Source organism: Corvus kubaryi, unplaced genomic scaffold (genome assembly GCF_017639235.1).
Source record: "Corvus kubaryi isolate FWS band 111438036 unplaced genomic scaffold, C.kubaryi_AGA036_p1.0 137, whole genome shotgun sequence".
Lineage (NCBI taxonomy): Eukaryota > Metazoa > Chordata > Aves > Passeriformes > Corvidae > Corvus > Corvus kubaryi.
In genome coordinates this window covers 21,871,394-21,894,496 of record NW_024580671.1, presented here as the reverse complement: position 1 = coordinate 21,894,496, position 23,103 = coordinate 21,871,394, and the positions used below count along the sequence as shown (strand labels likewise).

The 23,103-nt window shown below is 39.1% G+C and overlaps 1 protein-coding gene across 1 annotated transcript; it reads right to left on the bottom strand.

The window, feature by feature from the left end:
- Positions 1-422: 422 nt before the first annotated feature.
- SPAM1 (sperm adhesion molecule 1) lies at positions 423-19,180 on the bottom strand. Its single transcript, XM_042018179.1, has 4 exons — positions 19,139-19,180; positions 7,431-8,613; positions 5,850-5,939; positions 423-4,054 (listed from the first exon to the last, which is right to left on the bottom strand). Exons 2-4 carry the CDS (start codon positions 8,397-8,399, stop codon positions 3,395-3,397), a joined length of 1,719 nt encoding a protein of 572 aa, XP_041874113.1. The 5' UTR covers positions 8,400-8,613; positions 19,139-19,180; the 3' UTR covers positions 423-3,394.
- Between the last annotated feature and the right edge of the window lie 3,923 nt (positions 19,181-23,103).

Genomic DNA, 23,103 nt, shown 5'->3' with positions numbered 1-23,103 from the left:
TTGAGGGTCCAATCTTGAGCTAATGGGATACCATTTTAAGGATGAGTTGTTCAGAAGCAAAAGGTTCTCTTCGCCTGTCTCTGGGATCATCTTCATCTCTAGGAACAGAGGTCTTCTTCTTCCCTGGGAGCAAGGGTCTTCATCACTTTCATCTCTCTCTGTTCAAGCTTCTCACCAGATCACAGCTACTTCAACATTTGCTTATTTCAGCACAGGTACTTTTGTTCATGGCTGTGGTTTGAACGCTCCACCCCCCCATGCTTTCATGAAATTACAACAGGTACTCTGATGTATCATAGTTCATCACCATAGCTTTACAACAGAATTTCAGCTTCTAGGTTTGAAGCATCTCCTCTTTCTCCTCTCTTGGGATTTCAGCTCTTCCTTCTTCACTGACTTTGGTGTCTCTGTGGTGTTTTCTTCACGTGCCTTCACCTTTCCCTTTCCTTTGACTTGGGAGAGGATTGATGTCTGCAGGCTTCATCTGTTCTGGAGAATCTTACAGCACTAAGAGAGTTAATCTCACCTGGGCCTTGCAGCTGGAATTCGCTTCTCACTGTTGGTCACCTAATCTCTGCCGGGCAGCGGCCTCAGATGAATTTCGGCCACACTAGGTGGGGGCCAGCCTGGCCCTCTCCAATTTAGGAGAACATAAGTTTGGCTTTGAGTATAAGATAGTCACCAGCAATGCAAGGCATAGCACCCCTTTCCTTCTTTTTTCCTTTTTCTCCATGGAGACGCATTGACTCCATGGTGACTGTTTATCATAGAATATAGGTAAGACAAATATAATACAGAGAAAAATAATATATTTGGAAAATACTGTAATTTAACACATAGACTTAAATCCTGAGGTCTGTAGGATTTAAAGCATGAATTGCAGATACATGTAGGTAACATAATCCTGAATGAACATTTGAAAGATGGTTGGCAAAGCATTGTGCATCAGAGCACAAGGTAGATAGCAACTTACACATGCAGCTTAGGAAGGCACAGTTTATTGCAATAGACTGCTTTCCTCTCGTCTTTCTTTTACTTTTCTGGTCCTGGCTGGTCTCAAGAGAAAAAGAGATGGGATCAGATGAACAGGTCTAACATATCAGTTAGCGTGTTCCTTTATCTTTACAGTGAGCCTTGGGAAAAGGCTGTCCATATTAAGTACCAGAAAGATAAAAATACTGAATGGGAAGAGACCGGTCTGTCCACATTCCCCGCTGCTTCACTTTCACTTCTGCAGTTCACTTCCTCTGCATCCATTGGGAGGTCCTGGGTGCTCTGTTTCAACTCTTCTGTGATTTTAACTTCTCATTCCTCCTTTTTTGGTGATTTTCTGCTTGAACCATCACAAATGTTCTGCTTGCTATTACCTGGCTGATAGTCAAAAGTATTCATGGCAAGACTTGTAGATTTTGTGAACTTGCAAGCTGTCTTACCACAAAGTGCTACAGATCCAGCATCTTTCAGCTTAGCCATGTTAAAACATTGTGAAAAAAAAAATAGAATTTCATGTAAGTCATACAAGTTTTGCTAAGGCATTACCAGTGATGTTTCCAGTTTTCAGAAACCCTTTGATAGTTACCACAAATGCAGTGCGAAGGGAGTTCAGGCACAGGCACATGCCTTTTCTTTACCCAAGATGAAATAACCAGTATCAAAGCTGCAGTGAAAAAAGCATGTTTTTACACAGGTGATCAAAACCAGATGGATTCTTTTGTGCTGAACAATCTGCTAAATATATATTTTTTATTCATGATTCCACTTGGAACATTAATGGCTGAAATAGCTTTGACTCGTGGACTTATCACTGTAAGTGGGATGAGCAAATTGTCACTTCCTCTTTGTAACTTGCTGTCCAAAAGCCATAAAACATTATTTCTCCATGTTAAGTCTAAAGGCTTCATCTATTTTTCTGCATCTCTGTTATGACCAACAACCTGAAAATTCAAAGAAAATGGATATAATATATGTTTTCTGCTAGATTAAGGAATGAACTTTTTATAAGTAAATGGCCACTATATTGAAATTCTGGTTATTTTCATTAGTGAGGCAGGCTGTATCTGTGGGAGGTGGTGAATTATTTATGCAGATCATGCCTAGCTCTAGGGAGATTTTTAATGTATCCATGCCAGCAGCCACTCTTCACCCATCAAAAGGCCAACTGTCTATTAAGCATCTGACATAATAATTTGAAAAGGTTATTTTATCAAATAAACTGAAGTTAATTGCTTTTAAATGCTTAAACTGACTATATGTTAATCATAACTAGACTCCTGATATGATACTGGGAGTAGTTTTCTTCTGAGGTATCTCTGCTAGTGTAACACTGCTTTTGGCAATGGAATAGTATTAAGCAAATACTTTCAGTTCTGTCAGCAAACTGAATCAAAAAGGTGGTCCTGAGATTGAGGACCATGGGAAGTGAATAAAGGGAGGCTCAGGTCCCTGGTGACGCTTATCTTTCTGCCTCCACTGCTGGGTTTTCCTAAGGAGCAAACTGGTTTCCACCAAAGAGACTCCTCAGGAAATAATAAGGCACAAAGTCCCATGCACAGACTTTTTTCCAAATGGTTACAGCCCTATCCAGTCCCTAGGGATGGCTGGATGGAGAAACTAGGACTGGTGACCAGTGCTGGCAGGGAATGCACAGGCAGAGCAGAGGAGTTGTGAGTACTGGCAAGACAAAACAACTGGAAACCGAGAAAGGGACATCTGCAATAAGGGAGAAGGTTTGTGAGAAGAAAGGATAAACTGCTACAGCTCAAATTTTAAATAATGAAGCTGTAATATTCAAAGTCAATGTTTACACTAAAATTAGAACCTTTTGAAGAGTTACAAATATATTTAACTAAAAGAAAAACTACAGGATCCCTAAAGGTTTTGTGAAAAGTGGAGGAACATTACATTAATCAGATAAATTTTATGCTGCAAAGTCCCACAGATCTAAAGTTAAGACAAATATTTTTAAGAAATAATTCCATTCATAGGGAATGAAATTAATTCTTGCATAGAGCATCAAACCTATCAACTTATTTTATATATTTAACTGTCTTAGCTTGAAGTACACAAAACAGCATTGTCAACAATTACTTTTTTCCAAATATAGTGGTTAAAAATGTAAACTGTAAAAGATGTTTCTTATTCTGGATTATCATCTCATATGGTATCGTCAGTATATATAGACCAATATATCTTTGGTACAAATAGTAGTTTTATAGAACTAAACTGAAGAAATACATTCAAGCTGAAGTGGCAGCTATGGATTAGAAAAGGTTACCTGATAACAGATAAGACCATAAGCCTTTCAGGAATTATTTTGTTTGTTTGTTTTGTAAATAAAACCTTTAGAATTTCAAATATAGTCAGGGAAAAGAATATTCTCACTTTCATGGGTCATTCATATTAAGGTTCTCAAAAGCAGAATTAAGTGAAACAGATCAAACATCCTTATCTTATAAGATGAAGAACTACTGGAAGTACGAGTATCATTTTCTTTTAAATCATAGCTACTGGCAGCTGTAACAGTGTTATATTCTGCAGTTGTTATATTAAGTATATTATTTCCAGAGGTAGATTGGAAATCTTCTATTTCAGGATGTGTAGATATTGTCACCTTACTCTCAGAGGTAAATGAAAATGCAGATCTGTTAGGCAGGATCTTTTCTGCATAGGCTTCTATATAAGAAAGTGAATTTGTGGATATCTGAATGCAAATATCTTCTGAAATGCAAACATGGAGGTAATGGATGTCATTTATATCAGCTCTAGGTTCACAGCTGTGCCCTGCATAACAATGGCAATCAAATTTTTCTACAAATGTTTGCAGATCCTGATATGATGGTTGCCCTTGTAAAGTGTATTTTCCATCCTTTGTCATTTGAATTGCAATATTCTCAGGGTTCAAGTGAAGATAGTCACTGGAATTCCGTTTTTTCCGTGCACAAGCACCAGAGTCTTGGCATAGCACTTGGCTACATATTCTGGCTGCCATTGTGACGTTGATGAGGTATGGGGTCAAAGTCCTTCTAAGGTAGTTGTCCAGAGTTCTACAGGTGTTCTGTGAAAAGAACATTATACCTACACAGTTTAGTATGGAAACCACTAAAATACTGTCATTCTAGTAACAGTACCACAGTGTATATTTATAAATATCCCCTGAGGATTTGATAATAGCTATAACTTGTTGGAAGCAAGTGTATCAGAGAAGCTGTAAAATTCAAGGATCACAGCAAATTTATGTGGTTTAGTTGCTGGAGATGTTACAAAAAGCACTTAGATCAGAAAGCAGTTGTCTTTAAGCTTTCATTTTATCTCTGTATTTCATGTAGCTTTTTGAATCAGATGCATTTAAAGAAGTTTCATGAAGGATTGAAGTTCCTTTTTAAGTCCTAAATAGTTTGAATAGATCTTGGGAAAAAAACTCACTTCTTCAGCCTAAACAAATACTTTTTCTAACAAGTAATCTCTGTGAGACTTTTCAGCTTTCCCCTGACCTGAATAGCTTGGCTACAGGGTAGGGAGCTTTCATGGCATTTTTGAATGAAAAGAATTGTGGTCAGATGGTCAAATTGAAGGTATGCTAAGATAATTGATTATTCTAACTGATCATGAAATTCGCATATACTCTGTGCATTCTTGGCACAGAATGGTTTGGGAACTCTCTCTGTTTTTGACATTATGGGCATTTGCTCAATACCACATGTAGATAGACCTAATATTTATACCCATGGAGATCACTTTGGTGAATCTGAGATATATGTAGGTTTTTGGGGTTTTTTTAGGTTATATAAAAATATTCCAAGAAATTTTGATTGATGCAGAAGTGAGGCTTACAGTAATATTTCATTGCTGAAAGGCTAGTGACTGTGAAAGCTGTAAATATCAGGTGCGATTAGTGCACAAATACATAGTCTGACTGGGCTGTGGAGAGTTCTTTTTTTCTCACAGGAATCTCAAAATTCAGACAATAAAAGTTGCTGCTCATGTATGTTCTGATATTGAGATAATGGGCAGAAAAGTTCCAGGTGCAACTGATACCCTTTATCAAAGGGAGGTACATACAAAAAGTCAAAGTGGGATGCTTTGGAGAATAACAACCTTACAGAGCTGTGGAGGTGTATTTGGCCATGCTTTCTGTAACAGGAGGTCTGGCAGTGATGAAGCATTTCAGTTCTTTGCACTCAGAAGACTTCACACGAGTCTTCCCATACAATGGTTTGTTATATCTAACTTGCCTGGTTATAAATGAACTACCTGGAAAGAATTATGAGAACATCCTTGTAACTGTTTTCTCAAACTATGTATTTCCCCTTCCTAAAACAAATTAGATATTTTTTCTTCTGACTCAGGTGTTTCATACAATGAAATTAATCAAAGTAGTACTTACAACACACAGAACAGGCTAGGGCTGAACTTTAACAGACTGACTCCTCCTAGTGCTTGAAATACTATTGCCAAGTGCACCATTTCAAAAAGCAGAAGGGTCTTTTAAAAATTGTTCTGGGCAAGCCCAAGTAAATTTGTCTTTACCTCATGACTGGAATGAAATGAAGATATAGGAATTCTTATATTAGTTAAACAAGTGCCAATTTGCATATGGTTATCATAGTAGCTTGTCCTGTTACCCAGAGCCAACAGTACTGATACTTTGAAAGACTGATGTCTTGTTCTGTGTAGTCAATGATGACCTTCATAAGCCTCAGGTGTGCTTGGGTTTTGACTAAAAGGTACTGCTGGCAATATGGACTCATCATTTGAAAAGCAGAAGATACGATATAAGTGATCATAATGCTTTACATCCTTTGAACTTTATTTCTCCTTAAAAATGTCGTCAAATAATTGATCTGGCATACCTTATTTTGTGTTAAATTCATATCACCCCAGATCACAATTCCAGAAGCACCCAGTGCAGCAGATTCTCCAATGGTATTTACCAAGTCATCCTGAGGGAAAATGTGCAAAGAATCATACAAATGTAAGTAACCTATAACATAAGGGCAAACGATAAAATACATATAGTAAATGACATAGTCGAAATAACTACTTTGAAGACAGCAAGCAATAATACACGATGCAAATGTCGTGCTCTCAATTGCACAATTTGATCCTGGGATTGGACTGTACAGGTGATGCCAGCAAATGTTGCCAACAATATCCAATTTATGTATGTCATCAGGTTAGAAAAACAAGGCTGTAAAGCCGAACCAGTGGTTAGGCATATGACATACACTTCTCCAACTATGTTAAGGCTTATTTTGCTGCATTGCCTCCTGGCTGCTCAGAGTTGGTAGCAACTGGTTTCAGTAATGCTGTGGGATAAAGATGCTGGGAAGCACAGCTTTTTGTTTGTTTTTTTTTTAAACTTAATTTCTTCTACTAGAAAGTGCTAAAACAGAAAAGTAGCAACAGAAAGAGCTTTCAACAATAAGAATCTCTCTTTTTCAGAGAATGTCTCTGGTCTTTTACAGGTTTCTCTGGGAAATTTGTTTCTGTTCAATTCTCCTTTTAGGGACAGCTATTAGCCCAGTCCTAGCAAAATGTTAAGGCCTATCTGGGATGGGAGAGGACTATGATAATGAAAAAAACAATGAAAAAGCAACTTATTTTAGGGCACAACACAAAAAAATAATTAATGTAAAGATTATAGGATTTAAATTTTTAATTATTATCCCAGCAGGGCCTCTTACAGCACCCCTTGCTCCCTGAAAGTATCCACAGGGACAACACTTGCTAATGCTCTATCCAGAATATGGGAGAGCACCAGATACAATGCCATCACCAGGACCACAGCCTCTAACTTCCCCTTCCTTATAGGCTGGAACACCAAGAAGAGATTCCCCAAATTGGTGGTATCTCTGATAGGGTGGGTGTCTATAAAAATGTGAAGGGAAAAGTATAGCCAGAACTGCAATAAGATGATTAGATTTTAATCAGAGCCTAACCTTAACTAACCCATGACATGCTGAAATACCATTTTAAAAGCTACTTGAGTACAACTAAGGCCAGAATTTTTTCACTAGCTTTAAACACTTTTTAAGGAAAGAAAGACTCGGTTTTATTGTATTTTTTTTTTTTTTTTAATAACCTAAAAAGCAGGCATTAGGGAAGCCCAGCATTACTAATTCTCTTTGGAAGACTTTACTCATATTTCTTTCCTCTAACTAACTGTGCTAATTATGTTTTCTAGCTTTGTAATATTTTGTTACATATGAGGAGAAGTCAGAGAATAAAACACTATTTGATAAATATAGTGAGAAAGGTTTGAAAATAGACCTCTTAGTGCTCTGTTTGGTCAAATTTCTTTGATGGATTAATTTTTTATACAGAATTGCACACTTTTTTCTGATACAAGTTAGTATAATTTGCTAAATAAGTGTCAACTGGTAATTTCTTGCCATATAAATTTGAACTATTTCTGGTCTAGCTTCACTCACCTCAGAGAGATATTCCTCATGGACATCTGTGAATACTGGACGTGTATATACAAAAACTGGAAGGGGATTACTAGCGTTCGAGACATAGGAAGTTCTAATGGCTTCTTGAACTCTGTTGCGAACAAAGAGTTGAGCATTTCTGGAAGATTTTAAGGCTGTCTCTAGATAGATAGATGGATAAAGTGCTGTGCTTTTCTCCCACAACCAGTTAAGCTCATTATTTCTTTCTATTTCAATATCTAAACAGGTTCCTGTATAATTGTGTGGCTTTTGTTTGTAATCATAGTTATAACAGTCTGGAAAAAGGTAATATCCCCACAGACGATTTGGTTTCATTTCTATGCCCAGCTTCAAAGTTTCCAACATAAATGATTTTGCTGCAGATTCAAATTCCATTTTAGCTATAGTTCTGGCTTCGGCTTCTGATAGACTGAGGTCTCTCTGCAGAACTAGCTCAATGGATTCCTGTCTATAAATATCTTTTGATCCCCAGTTCCTTATCCACAGAGGTCTCCAGTGTTCCCAGTCAATGACAGCCAATCCAAGCTGTTCGTCTGAAGGAATGTAGAACTGGATGTCCTCTTTGGCTTTTTTTAAGTGATTCTCCAGCACCGAGAGTTGAGGGAGTCCTCCATTGACTGTCTCTCCTGTGACTTCATTTATGTAAGGGTAGTAGCCAAGCCTGTCTGCATAGAAGAGAGTGATGTTTTGCCCAATGGATGTCTTTAGTGTACTTCCAATTAGAGAAAAAATATTCATGTCCAGCTGCACTCCAAACTTTTCAGTACAAAGTTCTGTAGGAGCATTCCAGATAGAAAGGAAAGGTGAATTAGAAACAAGTGGAGGAGCTCTTATGTTCAGAGATGAGCAGCAAGAAACTAGAAGAGTGGCAAACACCACACCGGATGCTACAGGATACATACAGGTAACACAGATGCCAAAACTTTGCATTTGTCTTACAGTTTCCATTGTAGCATGTACATTAGGTGCTTCTGATCAGACAAAAATTAAATGCTCTCTGGGCGTTCAGAAGGTTGGCAGTCTGTCAAAAACTTTACCGTGCAATGTATTTCTTCAGATTAATACCTATTAAGCAATATTCCTTGGGTGTCAAATAGAGGTGTCCTTTTTACAGGGCTCTGTCATTTCAGGCTGCAGGAAACTTTTCAACAACTTCTCAGACCTAATGCAGAAAAAGAAGCAAATGTAAAGTAAGAAATGATACATATTTAATTTCTAACCTTGAAACAAATACCATTTCTGATTTTGAATATATTGTAATGCTTGAATAAAATTCCCCTTTGAAGGAAAAGAACAATGTACAACCATAGAGAAATAAACTGTACTATTCCACCGTCAGTTTTACATCGAAAACTTAGATGTAAAAAACGTAGATGTAAAACTGACAGTGGAACAGTGTTCAGTGGCTCATGGATCAGAGTGAGCGTGCTCAGTAGACCTCATTGTGCCAGATACTGATGTCTGTAAAAATGAGCAGTTTCACAGTGACTTCTCTTAATCAGTAATGTATATGTAATATTTCTCACATACACCAAAATAAAGTTCTAAGCCTTAATTTGTTAATTTTACAGAGCCCTTAAGGGAAGATACAAGATAGCACAAAACAAACTTGGACTGTTTTACACTTGCAAAAAACCAATCCATGGACACTCATTTAACTCAATGAGGTATCTGAAATATTGTAGGCACTCTATCTTCTGTCCAGACCTCTTTTAAGCAGGCTCAAACAGCTGTGTATCACCTTGGTAGATGGCCAACTATATGTTACTTCAGGCCGTTTGAGATACACAGATTAAGTGGCCCTGAGTCAAAGTCTGCCCAGGGGTGTAGTTCATTGGAAAAGCTGAGGCTGCCCATACACCCACAGTGAGCAGTCATATTTAGGGGTGATAGCTTCAGTACAGGCTATGAAAAGAGGGCTTTGGTGAATCAATGCCGCGTTTATTCCACAGTCCCTCGTGGAGATGCTTAGGCGGTACTCTGCTAGCACCTACGCATGAGTACGATCTCACTTTTGCAGGTAGTCGCGAACCGCCACTCACACACACAGTCTAAGCATGAACCAGAGATGAAGAAGTGAGAGGGGTTCTCTGTATGTGATTCTAAGGCATTTAATGAAACCAACACACTTGAAGGAAGCAGGGACAAAGAACCAAGAATGAACAGCGCGCATGGTTTTAACTCAAAGGGTCCCAAAGGTGAGCAGAGCATCAGAAACCAATGGTCTGAGGGCTAGGGGGCAGAGGCAAGGGTGAGTGACATAACAGGAGCCAATGGGAGAAGGGATGGGAGGGGGGAAACAGTCAGTGACCAGTGGAAACTCGGTAAAGGGAGAACTTTCTAGCACAGTAGTTTAGGGGGAGACCATTTTCAAAGCAACGTGAGAGGTGTAAAGTGGACTTGGCCATTGCAACAACAGGCATCAACTTTTACATAGAATCCCAGTAGCTAAATCATTCCTCTGTGCAGTAACTCCTAAATCCACCTTCCTTCTGATTTTGAAATAGTTCAAACCTGAATCCATCACTTTCTGTAGAGGCTTCGTGATGAGGCAGTAGAGTATGTAAGGATTATACAAGAGTGTACATGAAAATATAGGGGGCACCATGAAATGGGCCATGGAGTGGCTGACAGTGTAAAATCTCTAAGGACAGATTCAAAAAGAAAACAAAGATTTTAGTTTGTATTTATTGAATTCAGCCAGGAGTAGAATCCACAAATCTTTGTATAGAATCAGCAGATGGACTGAAATCTAAATGTTCATACAGATATTTCATCATTCCACAGCTGCTGATGTGATAACTAAAGAAACCCTGCTAAAAATCAGTTTCATAAACTAGACTCAGATCATAGATCCATCACCAGGAAAGAAGGTATGGCTCTGTTCATTTAAATTGCTTCAAGAGCAGCACCTCATTTGCATGGTATCTGCTTGATGAAACTTGTAGAAAACAGGTCTGCATGCATTTCCCCCAGCTGCCCAGTGGTGACAGCAGGAAAAAGCCATCTCTCCTCCAAGCTAAACAATTTTGGGTCTCTCAGCCTCTCCTCATATGACAAAGGCTATAATCCCTTATTCATCTTTGTAGCAATTTGCTAGACTTGCTCCAGTATGCCCATTGCTTTATTGTACTGGAGAGCTCAGGGGTGGACCCAACATTCCAGATGTGGCATCATCAGTGCTAAATAGAAGGAATAAACACATTGTTTTATCTGTTGGTGGTGTATAATCCTGTTAATGCCACCCAGAAGGCTGTTGGCCTTCACTGCTGCAAACATGCATTGCTCAATCCAGTCAACTTTGTAGAGCCTAATATGCAACTGCATTCCAGCCATTCAGCTCACAAGCCTGTACTGGTGCATGGGGTTATCCCTCTCCAGGTGTGGGGCTTCACATTTTCTCTTGTTGAACTTCATGAGGTTCCTGTCAGCCTCTTTCTCCAGTCTGTGAAAGTCCCTCTAAATGGCAGCATGATCCTGTGGCATATCAGCCACTCCCAAGTCTGAATTATCTGTAAATTTGCCACAGGAGCACTCTTCCCCATTGTTCAGATAATTAATCAGGGTGTTAAATAGTATTGGACCTAGTATGAAGCCTTAGTGTACATTACTAGAAACAGGCTTCCAGCTGGACTTTGATGGGCCTCCAGCTGTGCTTCTGGGATTGATCACAACCCTTTGAGCCTGATAGTTCAGCCAGTTTTCAGTTTCACTGTCCAGTTATCTAGCTTGTACCTCATCAGTGAGAATGTTACAGGAGACAGTGTTGAAAGCCTTGCTAAAATAAAGATCAACAGTATCCAGTGTTCTCCCCATGTCCACCAAAGCAGTCATCTCTTTGTAGAAGGCTGACAGTTTGGCTAGGCCTAATTTCTTCTTTGTTAATCCATGATGACTACTTGCAATCACATTCTTGTTCCTAATGTAAATGTTTTCCAGAATTATTTGCTCTCTCAACCTCCCAGGGTTTGAGGTGAGGCTAGTCTGACCAATCTATAGTTCCTTGGATTCCCTTTTTTTAACCTTTTTAAGGAAGGAGTTACATTTGCTTTCTTCCACTCCTTGGAACCTCCCCCAATCACTGTGACTATTCAAATATTGTCAAGAATGACCTTACAATGACATCAGCAGCTTCTTCAGCACAGACCGCTGCTTGCGGGCACATACCATTATGTCGCTGACACTTGCATATAAATAAATGTCTGCATAAATGTTCCTGATCCTGCTTGTCCTTTGCTACTGGATCTCCTGCCAGCCCCACTCAGCACTAGGCCCACATTTTCCCTTGTCTTCTGCTGCTGCTATACCTCTAGAAACCGTTCACATTGCCCTTTACACATCTTGCCAGATTCAACTCCAAGTGGGCTCTGGCTTTCTTAACCACAATCCCAACAGCTCAGACAGTGTTTCTTGTTCACTTGTCCCTGCTGGTACCTCATGCGTGCTTCCTTTTTATGTCTGAGCTTGGCCAGGAGCTCCTCCTGCCATTTATTGATTTCCTGTATGGGGAGATTTTTGAGCTTGGAAAAGGTGATTCTTAAAAATCAATCACCTCCCAGACCCTTTTCTCCAGGGCCGTCTCCCAAGGAATTCGTCCAAGCTGATGCCTCAAGATGCCAAAATATGCTTTCCTGAAGGCAGTGATTATGATCTTGCCCTTTTCTTTGTTGCCTCTTTTCAAGATCCTGAACTCCATCTCATAATCACTACAGCCAAGACCCAGCCTTCACCTTTCCTGTTTGTAACTGTGAGGTACAACAGAGCATCTCTCATGCTGGCTCCTGCATTATCCTGAGTGACACTACCTGAGGGAGTACAGACGGAGACTTCCAGGACAAACTTAAAGAATTCCATACTGGAATTCTTGAGAAATACATTTTCCACTTATGCAAATACAGCTTATTCAAATTAAAGAAATTTTCACACATAACCAGCTGATATACACCAGCATTTGCCAGGACAGTGATCTTTTATGTGATTGGTTATGTCATAAGAAAGTGGGATTGCCTCAGAAAGAAGCTGTGGGAGTAGTTTGGCTTTTACTGTTCCTCTGGCTTTGGTTATAAGAGATTTCTTGCCCCCATTGAAGTCAGAAAACTACAGAACACAAATTTTATTATTTTTTCCCTGTAAGCTTTTTTTTTATGAGTAGATTTTAGTAATAGGCCGACTTGATGTAAAGGAAAAGAGGAAAACATTGTTTTTAATATTACGTTTACTGGTTTAGCTAGAATTCTTTTATTATTGGCTAATCTTGCAAAGTTAAATTTAACTGATTGTTGGGAAATGGTTTTCCTCCAAATCTTGCTGTGATTTATTCTGCTGGGTATGAGTTAATAGATTATTTTATGTGATAGTTTCCAGTTAAAAGGATTGCCTTCATCTTGGCCTAACAGTGACAGTTCTGATAAATGTTATTCTCTTCAGTCTCCTTGATGTCAGTCTAAGTGAGCTGAGTCATAAAGCTGTCCTTCTCCTTGTCAAAAAGTCAATTTCTTTACAATATATTAACACTAATTGTTTGTGGGCTACCTGACTTGAAGTACATATTGATGGAGCTAAGTGCCTTTAGTCTAGGGAAAAAGCTTCAAATTTAGATCATCTCAAATCTGTTATTTGTAAAGGTTAAGTATTACAGGAAATCTATTAATTTTCTTGGTTTAATTATTACATCATTTTTCACAGCATAAACTGGACTGCAGAAACACACATGGTTGAAAGTGCAAGTGTGCTCCTGTGTTTTGATAAGGACACAGTCATAGATTTGGGCATGCCGCATGTCCCTGAAAAGGTGGACTCTGAAAAAGTTCCCCTTGACCAGAGACAGTTTGAAAACAAAGGGGAAAGAAGTACTATACATACCCTTGAACTTCACACAAATTGATGTTGTTTGTTGCCCCACAAGTGGATGTTGTATTGCATCAAAAAGCATTGGTTATACTGTTTGGCTTATGTTCAACACCTGCCACTAAACATTAGAGGAATTCAGCTTCAAGGTTTTGTATGAAACTTAGACATGAGAGTCCACGCTCAGCCTTGATATAATTACTGATATAATTACTTGATATAATTACAGATTAATCTTAGTCAAGTCAGATCTGCTAACATTAAACTTAAGCCAATAAACAAAAAGAGTATCTGACATTCTTATGTTAATAGTGTTAGTTACACTTACTGAATTTCAAGCAAGTCTGTAAAATCTTGCACTTTCACTTTTAGTTTGAACACACAAAAGCAGGCATGCTCTTCATGACTTCTGAGGCAGAAGGTGTTACTGAATTGTGCTATCTTGTTGAACAACAGCATGTAAGAACACTTCTAGTGCTAAGATCATCAATGTAATTATAATTTTAGATTATAGATTACACATTTCTCGTGTGTTTATTAACTGTTTCTTTCATTGCCAACAATATGTTATTACCAATTAATTATATAATAACAAAAAAAAAAAAAAACCTATGTGAAAATTGGCTGGTCTTTTCCCTATGCCACAGAAAATACGGATACAGAAGTCAGCATGTAGAACTGCAGTTTTGATGGGACAGAAGAATCTAGCTCTTTAAATCTTTGCATTTAAGTCTTTAAATGCCTGAGTCTGTGATGTAAGGTACGTGGTCAAATATGCAGATAGGACCCGAATATTAAGGATTTAATCCTTATTCTCTTGTTTTCATATAAACATTAGCTACTTTACTGTAGAAATAACTCTTGATGTTGCAGACAAAATAAGGTATTAGACAGTGTAACTTAAGTTCTCACGACAAGTATTTTCCTTTATCTGAAGGTTATGAGAACATAAAGTTGTACAGATATCTAAGGACACTCAATTCTAGCTTCTGTGAAGAGCTCAGCACTGATTAAATCCTAAGAAAAAAATAGAATAGACTTCTGAGGAGCAGAGGAACAAACTAAGGGTATATTAAATTAAATGTTAACTTATTTAAACTTGGTACAAACCTGAAGGAGAATCCAAAGCATTTTTTAAAGTTACCAACAATACTGATACAGCCATACACAGTTTCTCTAAATAGGATCAAATCAGCCCACACTGCTGGGAAAGAGCTGTCTGAGGTCAACACATATAGTTTTTATAGATCAGTGGAAAACAGTCAATGTGTCTGACATCTGTCCTGCTCTGTCCTTGGGTGCCCCAGGTGGTGCTACTGTAGGAAATGGCCCCATTCCTTTCCATTCTTTTCTGGAGGGGGTCTTTCTTCTGGATGAAGGGAACAGTATCACTGTTGCGACTTCAAATTAAGCCCTCCTGCTCTTTTTAGAGATGCATATTCTGGCTAGAGGCTGTTTATTCATCGCAAACAGGTGTCAGGGTCATGAAACAGCCACAGAAAAAAGGAAAGAATAATGTTGTAGTTATACTACACACCCCATTTTCATCATTTGGGCATTTCTTAAAGAGGACGCAATGACATTCAATTAACCCAAACACACATGGGTGTTGTGATGATAACATTAACATCTGTGAGGTATAGAAAGCTCCACAAAAGAAGGTCCACCTCTGGAAGTATGAACTGTCTGTGCTACACAGCTGATGGCAGGTTTAACCTGTGAAGGGTGATATTTGCATGGAGGATGTAGCCTCATTGTTACAAGTGCACTAAGCTTCACTTCTCTGTAAAGTCAGAATTTTTTAAGCACTGATCTTGACAGTGTTTTTAAAACTCCACCCTCATTTCAGTTTAATCTTCTCAGTTGGGCTGAGGCAACTGTTAATGAGGCCACATAATGAATTGTTGAGGCTGAAAATGCCTCAGCTGAAATAGAGGAGAGGAAGGGATTTTTATGATTAGGTACGTGAACCAGCAAAACTGGCTAGTTTAGTCAGCCTGTCTGGTTTAAAAGATGCTTATCAAACTACACCCCAATGCTGTGGCTGTCCTTATCATCAAGAACTGCCAAGTCATTTGTTTCATCATTGGTTGCTCCCATTCCTGAGTTCCGTTTCTGAGCACAGGGCAATGAATACGTGAAGACATGAAAAAACCTCCCAAAAAAATTCTGTGCCAGAATTCCTGACTGTTGCCTGTGGAAAAAAAATCAAAATATGCCAGTGATGTAAAGGTCACGAACTGAGCATCCAGATTGTAGACAACCCTCCTTAAAAATATGTATGCAAAAGTAGTCAAACAACTTTTTAATTATTTAAATGAGTTAAATATATGGTTTTAACTCATTTTATTTAAATGAGTTAAACTACAAGTTTTTACTATTATGTCCCAATTATTTTCATAGTCTTATGATGACTGCTGCAGTGTTCCATGATTACTTTCACATATTAGGAAAATCTCTATTCTCTTCATTCTCATTGTTTTTCTCTTGCAAGTTCTAATTCTCGATTTTATAAAAATTCTTAATACCGTAACAGCCTGTTAATTGATTTTCTGATTTGGTTTTTAGCAAGTTAGCCAAATAAATTATCTGAATACATTTCTGAGAGTACTTGGAAAAATTTCTTTTGCTGTATTATGTATAAATAGATTTGGCAGAACGCAAATTTTGTAATGACAGTTTCCATTGCAGAGGAATTGGGGACAAAATAAAGAGTCCATCATGTGTGACTTTGCAAAGTATTCCATCTCACTAAGATTGCTCTGCAAAATGTTCACTGTCTGCTGAATCTCTAGTATTTTGTGGCAAAACGAGTGCAAACATATTCTCTAAAGCAAGAAAAATGCATTACCAGTCAATATAGTATTTAAAAAATGTAACTGTATATTTATCACAAATATAGATTGACCACAAATATACATATACAGTTAATTAAAGGTGAGAACAACCTGGAAGCATATTTGGATCACTGTACTACGCCACTGCTATCCTAATCTATAATATTGGGAAAATCACAGCCCAGTTTTTAAAAGCATCTAGTGGTTTTCTTTGGTTTGTTTTTAGTCAAATATGTTTTTCACTGTATTACACTGAAACCTCTTGAATAATTCTAATTAGAAGCCTTCAAAAAAATAAGCACAAACAGAAGGCCCAAACCCGATTTTCTTTGGGCTTGTATATTCAGCCTCTTCTTTGTTCTGACTACTTCTTGTAGTAGGTCAATTTTTCATAGAGTCATAGAATGGTTTGCATTAGGAGGGACCTTTAAAGGTCACCTGGTCCAACACCCGCCAGCAATATTACTTAAGATGCCCCATGTCAGATTTTCTGCAGCATCATGTGTTCCAGCGTAATTTTAAATTTTTTTGGACAGCAATATTTGCAAAGAGCTCTAGTGTAGATCACTGTGCACGTTGCAGTCCAAGAACAGGCTTCCTAAGCACTGCACTAGATCTTCTCAGGGCGCTCTTCCAAACAAGAGAATGTTATACCTACAAGTGTATAGACAGTATCAAAGGCCCATAACATGGAGGATTGTAATCCACTATTAGTAAGCACTTCATCATCATCATCATCTCCCTTATGAATACTGTTTTGAAAACCAGAAATCTGACCTGGACATAAAAATATACATTCTTGCCTTCTAAGCCAACATGCAGCACAGAAATAACTGCAGTACATTTTTATACAAGCAGGTAGCTTTTCACATCTGTGGTAAAAATGTATTTCCCCTTCAAGAAACTATTATACTAATCTAGGAATTATGATAGAAAAAAACCATATCTACACTGTACAAAAGTAACTGCACATTTGGAAAAGGTGAGATTGTTCTGGAGAATGTCTGCAGAAGAGACCAGGACAGAGTTCTGCATAATGCTTGAAAGTATTGCAGTATTAAAATTAACACAGCAGTCAATTCTGTATCTGAAACTGTTTGACAAAATTGTGCTGGTTTTTTTAGAAAAAGTAGAATCCTCAAGAAAGATGATGGTGGCTTTCCCTTTCAAATATAAGGGAGCAGAGACATCCCTGGGATAAATTAAACCTGCATGGATGAAATTGTTCCTGGGTTTTCAATAGCCACGCTCTATAGTGTGTGCTGCTAGAGCAACAGGAGGGGGGGTAGCAGGGAGGAGGGGCCCTCAAAACGAATTATCCATAGAAATAAATACGCATTATTAACCTCCGTACCAGTTTGTACATTAACATATGTCTTCACAGTATGCAGTTTCAAGTTCTCTTCTGCAATATCTGAATGCTCTCTCTTTTTAATCTTCCTCTCCTGGGACTGTAATTCATTCCATATTCCTTTCTCCCACTATTGTATATAAATAAATAAAATCTGACAAAAATACAAAACTGCAATAAGGAAATAAACCTTGCCTCAAGAGTAATTTCTCTTTCCTGCTGTGTCTCTTTTCACCTGCTGTTCCTTCACAGCCCTCACATACCCTTTTGTTATTTTGATAAACCTACTAATACTGAGGAGCTGGTCTAATTGCCACCCATCCCTGGAGATTAGTGGGAGAGATGGGTAAACAGATGTCAAAATCTCAAAACCAAAGTGAGTACAAAGCTATGCAGAAAACCAGTGATTTATGAAGGAGGCATTAGCATTATCGAGCATTGTTTTGGGAAACGGGTATGCAGAGAATTAACAGTTCAACTAAAAAGAAGAAAGGAGTGCAGTTTGGCCTGCCTGAGCAAGAACATTAGCATAACCCTTGGAGAAAGCCTAAGGAAAAGGATTTACAGTGCAGGAACTGAAGTCAGGGCTTGTGGCTCTGAGCAGAGGAAATGAGTTCTTTTTGTTTGGACCTGCCATAGTTAGGGTGGCAAAGTTGGTGCTTTCCCTACAGACATACAGCTGGGACACCTGACCCCACCACCACTTCCGAGACAACCTGCAAGCCCTCACAAACTTTGACTAAACAGAAACAGTTAGGTCTACTGGTGTTAAGGTTAAGAGACCTTAACATCTAACATGTTGAGAGAGTGAGTTTGGACCACTTTCCCTGGGAACTGGGACTTGGACAGTGTGTGCCAGTCAGGCCTGCCTCTTGCTGCCCACATCCTCATTCAGATTTTCCCTCCTGGGAGGCTTTAGTGAACACCCATGCCAGCCCTCACCTGTGTGGGATTGCCCAGCACGTGCTCCATTGCTTACATGCAACTCTGACTCAAACCTCTTGCCTCAAATACTTTGTGGATTGTCTTGCTTGCCTGTGGCTTCATGTAAAAAATAACTATTACACTGCAACATATTATTTACCTGAGTTGAAAGGCTGAAAACATGCAGGCGTCTTTTCATTCACACCTGATTAGAAGCATTCACTAGGGAGAAGTAACTTCATATTAAATTTTCCTGAGCATAAATTTATACCAATAGATTCCTAAAGAAACAAAAATCCCTATTAGCCTACTCTCACCTGTAAAGTAACCTATTCACATCCCCTGAGAAAAATTGCCTAGACTAATGACTTAATCTAAAAAGCTTGAAACAAGACTTATTTAAAATAAGATTGTTTTAGCAGTTTTGTCTGGAGACATAGATTTTACTCAATACCTCTGACAGCTATACATGTACAGTTAATAAGTAATTTTTTTTGTGTGTAATAGATCAATGAATCATTGGTATTGAAAAAAAAATACACTGAAAGAGAAACAGCTGATAGTGTCACACACAGTTCAGTGTATGTAACAGGTAAGAGGTTATTACACCTCACGACTCCTGACAATCTTTCTGGAAAGTCCTACCAAATTTTACCCTCCCTCTGTGAGATTTGCGTATAAAAATAGTAAAAACTTAAACAGCATAAAAGTAATCAGTAAATACTCACCTCAATGATTCCACAGGTCAGGGCTTGCTGAAATGAATGAACAAGTGAGTGGACAAAATTATTACCCTTGTCTAGAAAGGCAGGGCTCTGGCCCAGCCAATTGGGATTTGTCATTTGGTGAAAGCCTTAGCGTAATTATAGGATAGTTGATGAAAGGTGTCTCCTGACACAGCTGATTGCGGTTAAGTAGTACAAGTATTACCCATCAGAGGTCTTGCACCATGTTCTGTAGTTTACTGAACTAATTCTTTGAAAGAGTTCCTTTTTTCTAAAAAAAGAAAATACAGTTTGACTTAATTTTGCTTTTCAATGTAGCAGGGATTTGTCCAATGGAGGTAAAAAAAATGGGGTGGGGAGAGCAAAACCATGTTCTGCTTTGCCAGAATCTAGAGTATCCCCAGGTGATGCATTCACACAGAGTGTGAAACAAGGTCACAGAAGAGATCCTGTGCTGGAGAACAGATACCAAGATTGCCATGCTCAGAGGTCACTGAGCTGAGTGCCACATTCGACCCTCTGACTGTCTCACAGGGATTCAGGCAGAACCACTGGAGCTTTATAATTAAACAACCAACCAATCTCTCATTAAACTCCCAGCTCTGATTATGCTCACGCAGCATTTTGGGTTGGTTGAGGGCTTCCCACACCAAAGGAATGGCAGGCGGTGCCACACATTAGGGTCATTTTTAGCTGTGGACCCTCTGTTATACTTTCAATATTGCAATTTAAAAGCTATTTTTCAACTTCCCTGGCATAAAAACAATTTTGTCTTTGGAATCAATTTCAGTTTCAATACAGGTATTTCTATATTGAAAGGTTTTTGTCATTTTAGATGTCATACATTATGTTTTCTTTGTGCAATATTTTTTACTAAGTTTTCAGTACTTTGTGACATATCCTCCTTAAATGTATATAATGACAAATCCTCCAAATTAGAACATAATCCAAATATTCAGCTATCTTTTTTTTTTGAGGTCAACTGTAGAACAAAATTTTAAATAATTATTTTGGAAAAAAAAATTTTAAAAAATTAGTTATAAAACTATTCTAAAATTATGAGAAAAGATATTCTAAAGCAGTTTGCTATGATGAAGAAAGAAGGTAGAACTTTTCAAATTATACATTTTCACATTATCTTTCCTCAGTAACATGCTACTATATCCGTTACTCTTATTTTGCATAAAAAACTTTAAATCAATATTGGTTGGTAAAAGTTAAGAAAAAAAAGAAAATAAAGTTTTGGAATTTTCAGATTCAGTGTTAAAATCTGGTTTTGTCTGTGTTTAATTCTTCCACCTGCCATTTCTTCATGGAAAATAGGCAGCCAGCCTTATGTGTCAGAATAACAAGGAAAATAAGATAAACAGTAATTAAACTATATAGGTCAAATTACTGCAGAGAGACTCATGGTAGCCATTGCTGTTTCAGCCCAAGCCACGGACTACAAGGCTTTACCACTTCACAAGTAGCAGTGGTTTTCTCTCTGGTAATGTTGCATCTTTATGATGCAGGATCCACTCCACAGCATTCTTACAGCCAGAATCCTATCCAGCATCTTTACCGCTCATCTTCTGGTCTAGCATTCACTTCCCTAGTCAAATAGGAGTTTCCTCACAGAACAAGCCATCCCTTGCTGGGTGCAGTATTAAATAATAAAGAGAAATAATTCTCAACATTTGAATGAAGCATTACTGTACTTGGTGGAAGTGATGGTACAGAGCAGAATAAAGCCAAGGAGCCTGAGGAGCTACAAAAATGGGTCTGCAGAAGTATGGGAAACAAAAAGAAAAGAGGTGCAGAGAACAATGGTCAAACCATTCTTCACACCTCATTAACCTACCAGTTTGTCTCCTATGTCCAGCAACATCCCCCTGGCTTCTATCATCAAACTATTTCTTTCAAAACAGGACTTAGAGTTGCTGGTAGAGAAGGCTCCCATCCTCACAACAAGCCTCACAGAGGGGTGGCCTGCAAATTATTCACTCCAGTACTCTTGGGCTTTTCTTTGGGGATACTGCTCAGTGTAGGAACAGCCTCTCTGCCCCCTGGATGTGTCCCTGCTGAGGCTGCCAGCAACAGAATTAGTTTTTGTTTGGGGTTTTATGAGGTGGACATCTGTCCATTAGCAACTGGAGAAGAGCCACCAGTATCACACCCCATAGCTGCCAGCCTGTCAGCAGGAATTAACCATTTCCACTTGCTGCTGAATGAGCTGGATGAAACCCAATAAACTGGTGCTAAACATTTCTGTGCTACTTCAAGTCTTAAGGGTATGGCTGTTGGGTCCTCCTGATTTCACTTTGATATAACACAAATTAGGAGTTCCTGCTGGCTGTGAAGCAGCAGGAGAAGATGAAATAATAGAAGAGCCACAGCTGGCAGCTAGTGAGAGAGGAGATATGTTCCCAGATAGGAAGAGAAGCTGGTAAAGATATGCAAATACCATGATACACCATAAATAAAAAAGTAGGATGCATAATGTGCAAAGGCAGAGCTGGTGGAAAGCTTCCAAGCAGTGTAAGCAAAGATTGAACTCAGCTGATCCAAGAATGAAGCATGGAGGAACTAATCCCATTATTAATGAGTGGCAAAAATCAACACTGTGATTTCAGTAAAATTGATTTCAAGTCTGAGAGTACATGGGTGGGGGTGATGGGAGGTAGGGGACTGATCTGAGGATGTGGGATCTCCCTTTCCTTCTGTCCACACATCTCCTGCTCTCCTGCCAGTCTGATTCCACTGAGATAAATCCCACCTCCTTGGCACCAGCCACTTCATCTCTCAATGGAGCAAGTCGTTAAGGCACCTGTAACCTGTTTCTCAGCAGCTGTTCCCTGAGCCCCAGTCACACATGTCAGATCCTACCCTGCACACGCCATATCCCTCGCCGAAGGCCACCCTTCACTCAGGTCCTCTTTCTCTACTCCAGCACATCCCCAGCTCCAACCCTCATTTCTCCAGTGCCCAACCTAACCTCCACAAACCCTAGGCAGAAGGACCTGCTCTGTATCATGCTCACCTGCCATGGCCATGGGACAGAACCCATCCTCCAATTTACATCACTCTGGACACTCTTTTCCTTCAGCCCTTCACAAGATGGGGCTGAGTCCCCTAACTTGCTCCCAGGATTCTTGCCATTGGTGAGCATTGCCCTCACATGCAGTCAGACCCAGGCAGTGTTGTGTCTCTTGCAGGTAAGCTATGGGAGCTCAGGTTGCACTGGTAGTTCTGGTTAGCACCAAGTGCATTTGGTATGCCCTGTGCACACCCAAGATTGGCTTTCCTCATTTAGGAATTGACTTTGTCAATTGCCTTTGTCTTGATTTACCAATTATTTCTCTTTATTCAAGATTTTCTAAATATTTTCCACAGTTCTTTGCCAGCTCCAGCCTAAAGAATTCAAACTGCTGTTCGGAGAACTATGACTAAACTCCATCCAGTCCCCCCATCTGGGGTTCAGCTACCTATAGAGGTGGGACATTATAAGCAACTATCACTTGTGTTGTCTTTTGCTTGGAAGAGTCACTTTAGATGCTAGTGAGGTTGTAAATCTTTTTCTAGGACTGGGGTCTGCAAGAGATCTGACCAACAAGTACATACTGTAGACATCCTCCAGTCTTCTTGTCTGAGCATCTGTGCCAGGGAACTGACCTGAATGCATGTTGCCATTCTGGCCATTGTCACCAGGTTTCTGTACTGTGGAAACCAGGGCACTGGGAAGAGACGTGGAGATCATTGCACTGCCCTCAGGATGTACATTAAGCATACAAGAAAACCAGGGAGCTTGGGAGCATACTGTTGTTTAACCTGAGAGAGTATTTTCCTTCCTATGTGTGCATAAACTTTCCAGGTGGAAGTATGTCCTGGATGCACCAGAGTCCTCTTCTGTATTACAGCAGTTCAAGCCACTGACAGCTCCCACTGTCCACTGGGGCATTTGATGCTCTGTGGGCAAGTCTGTATCA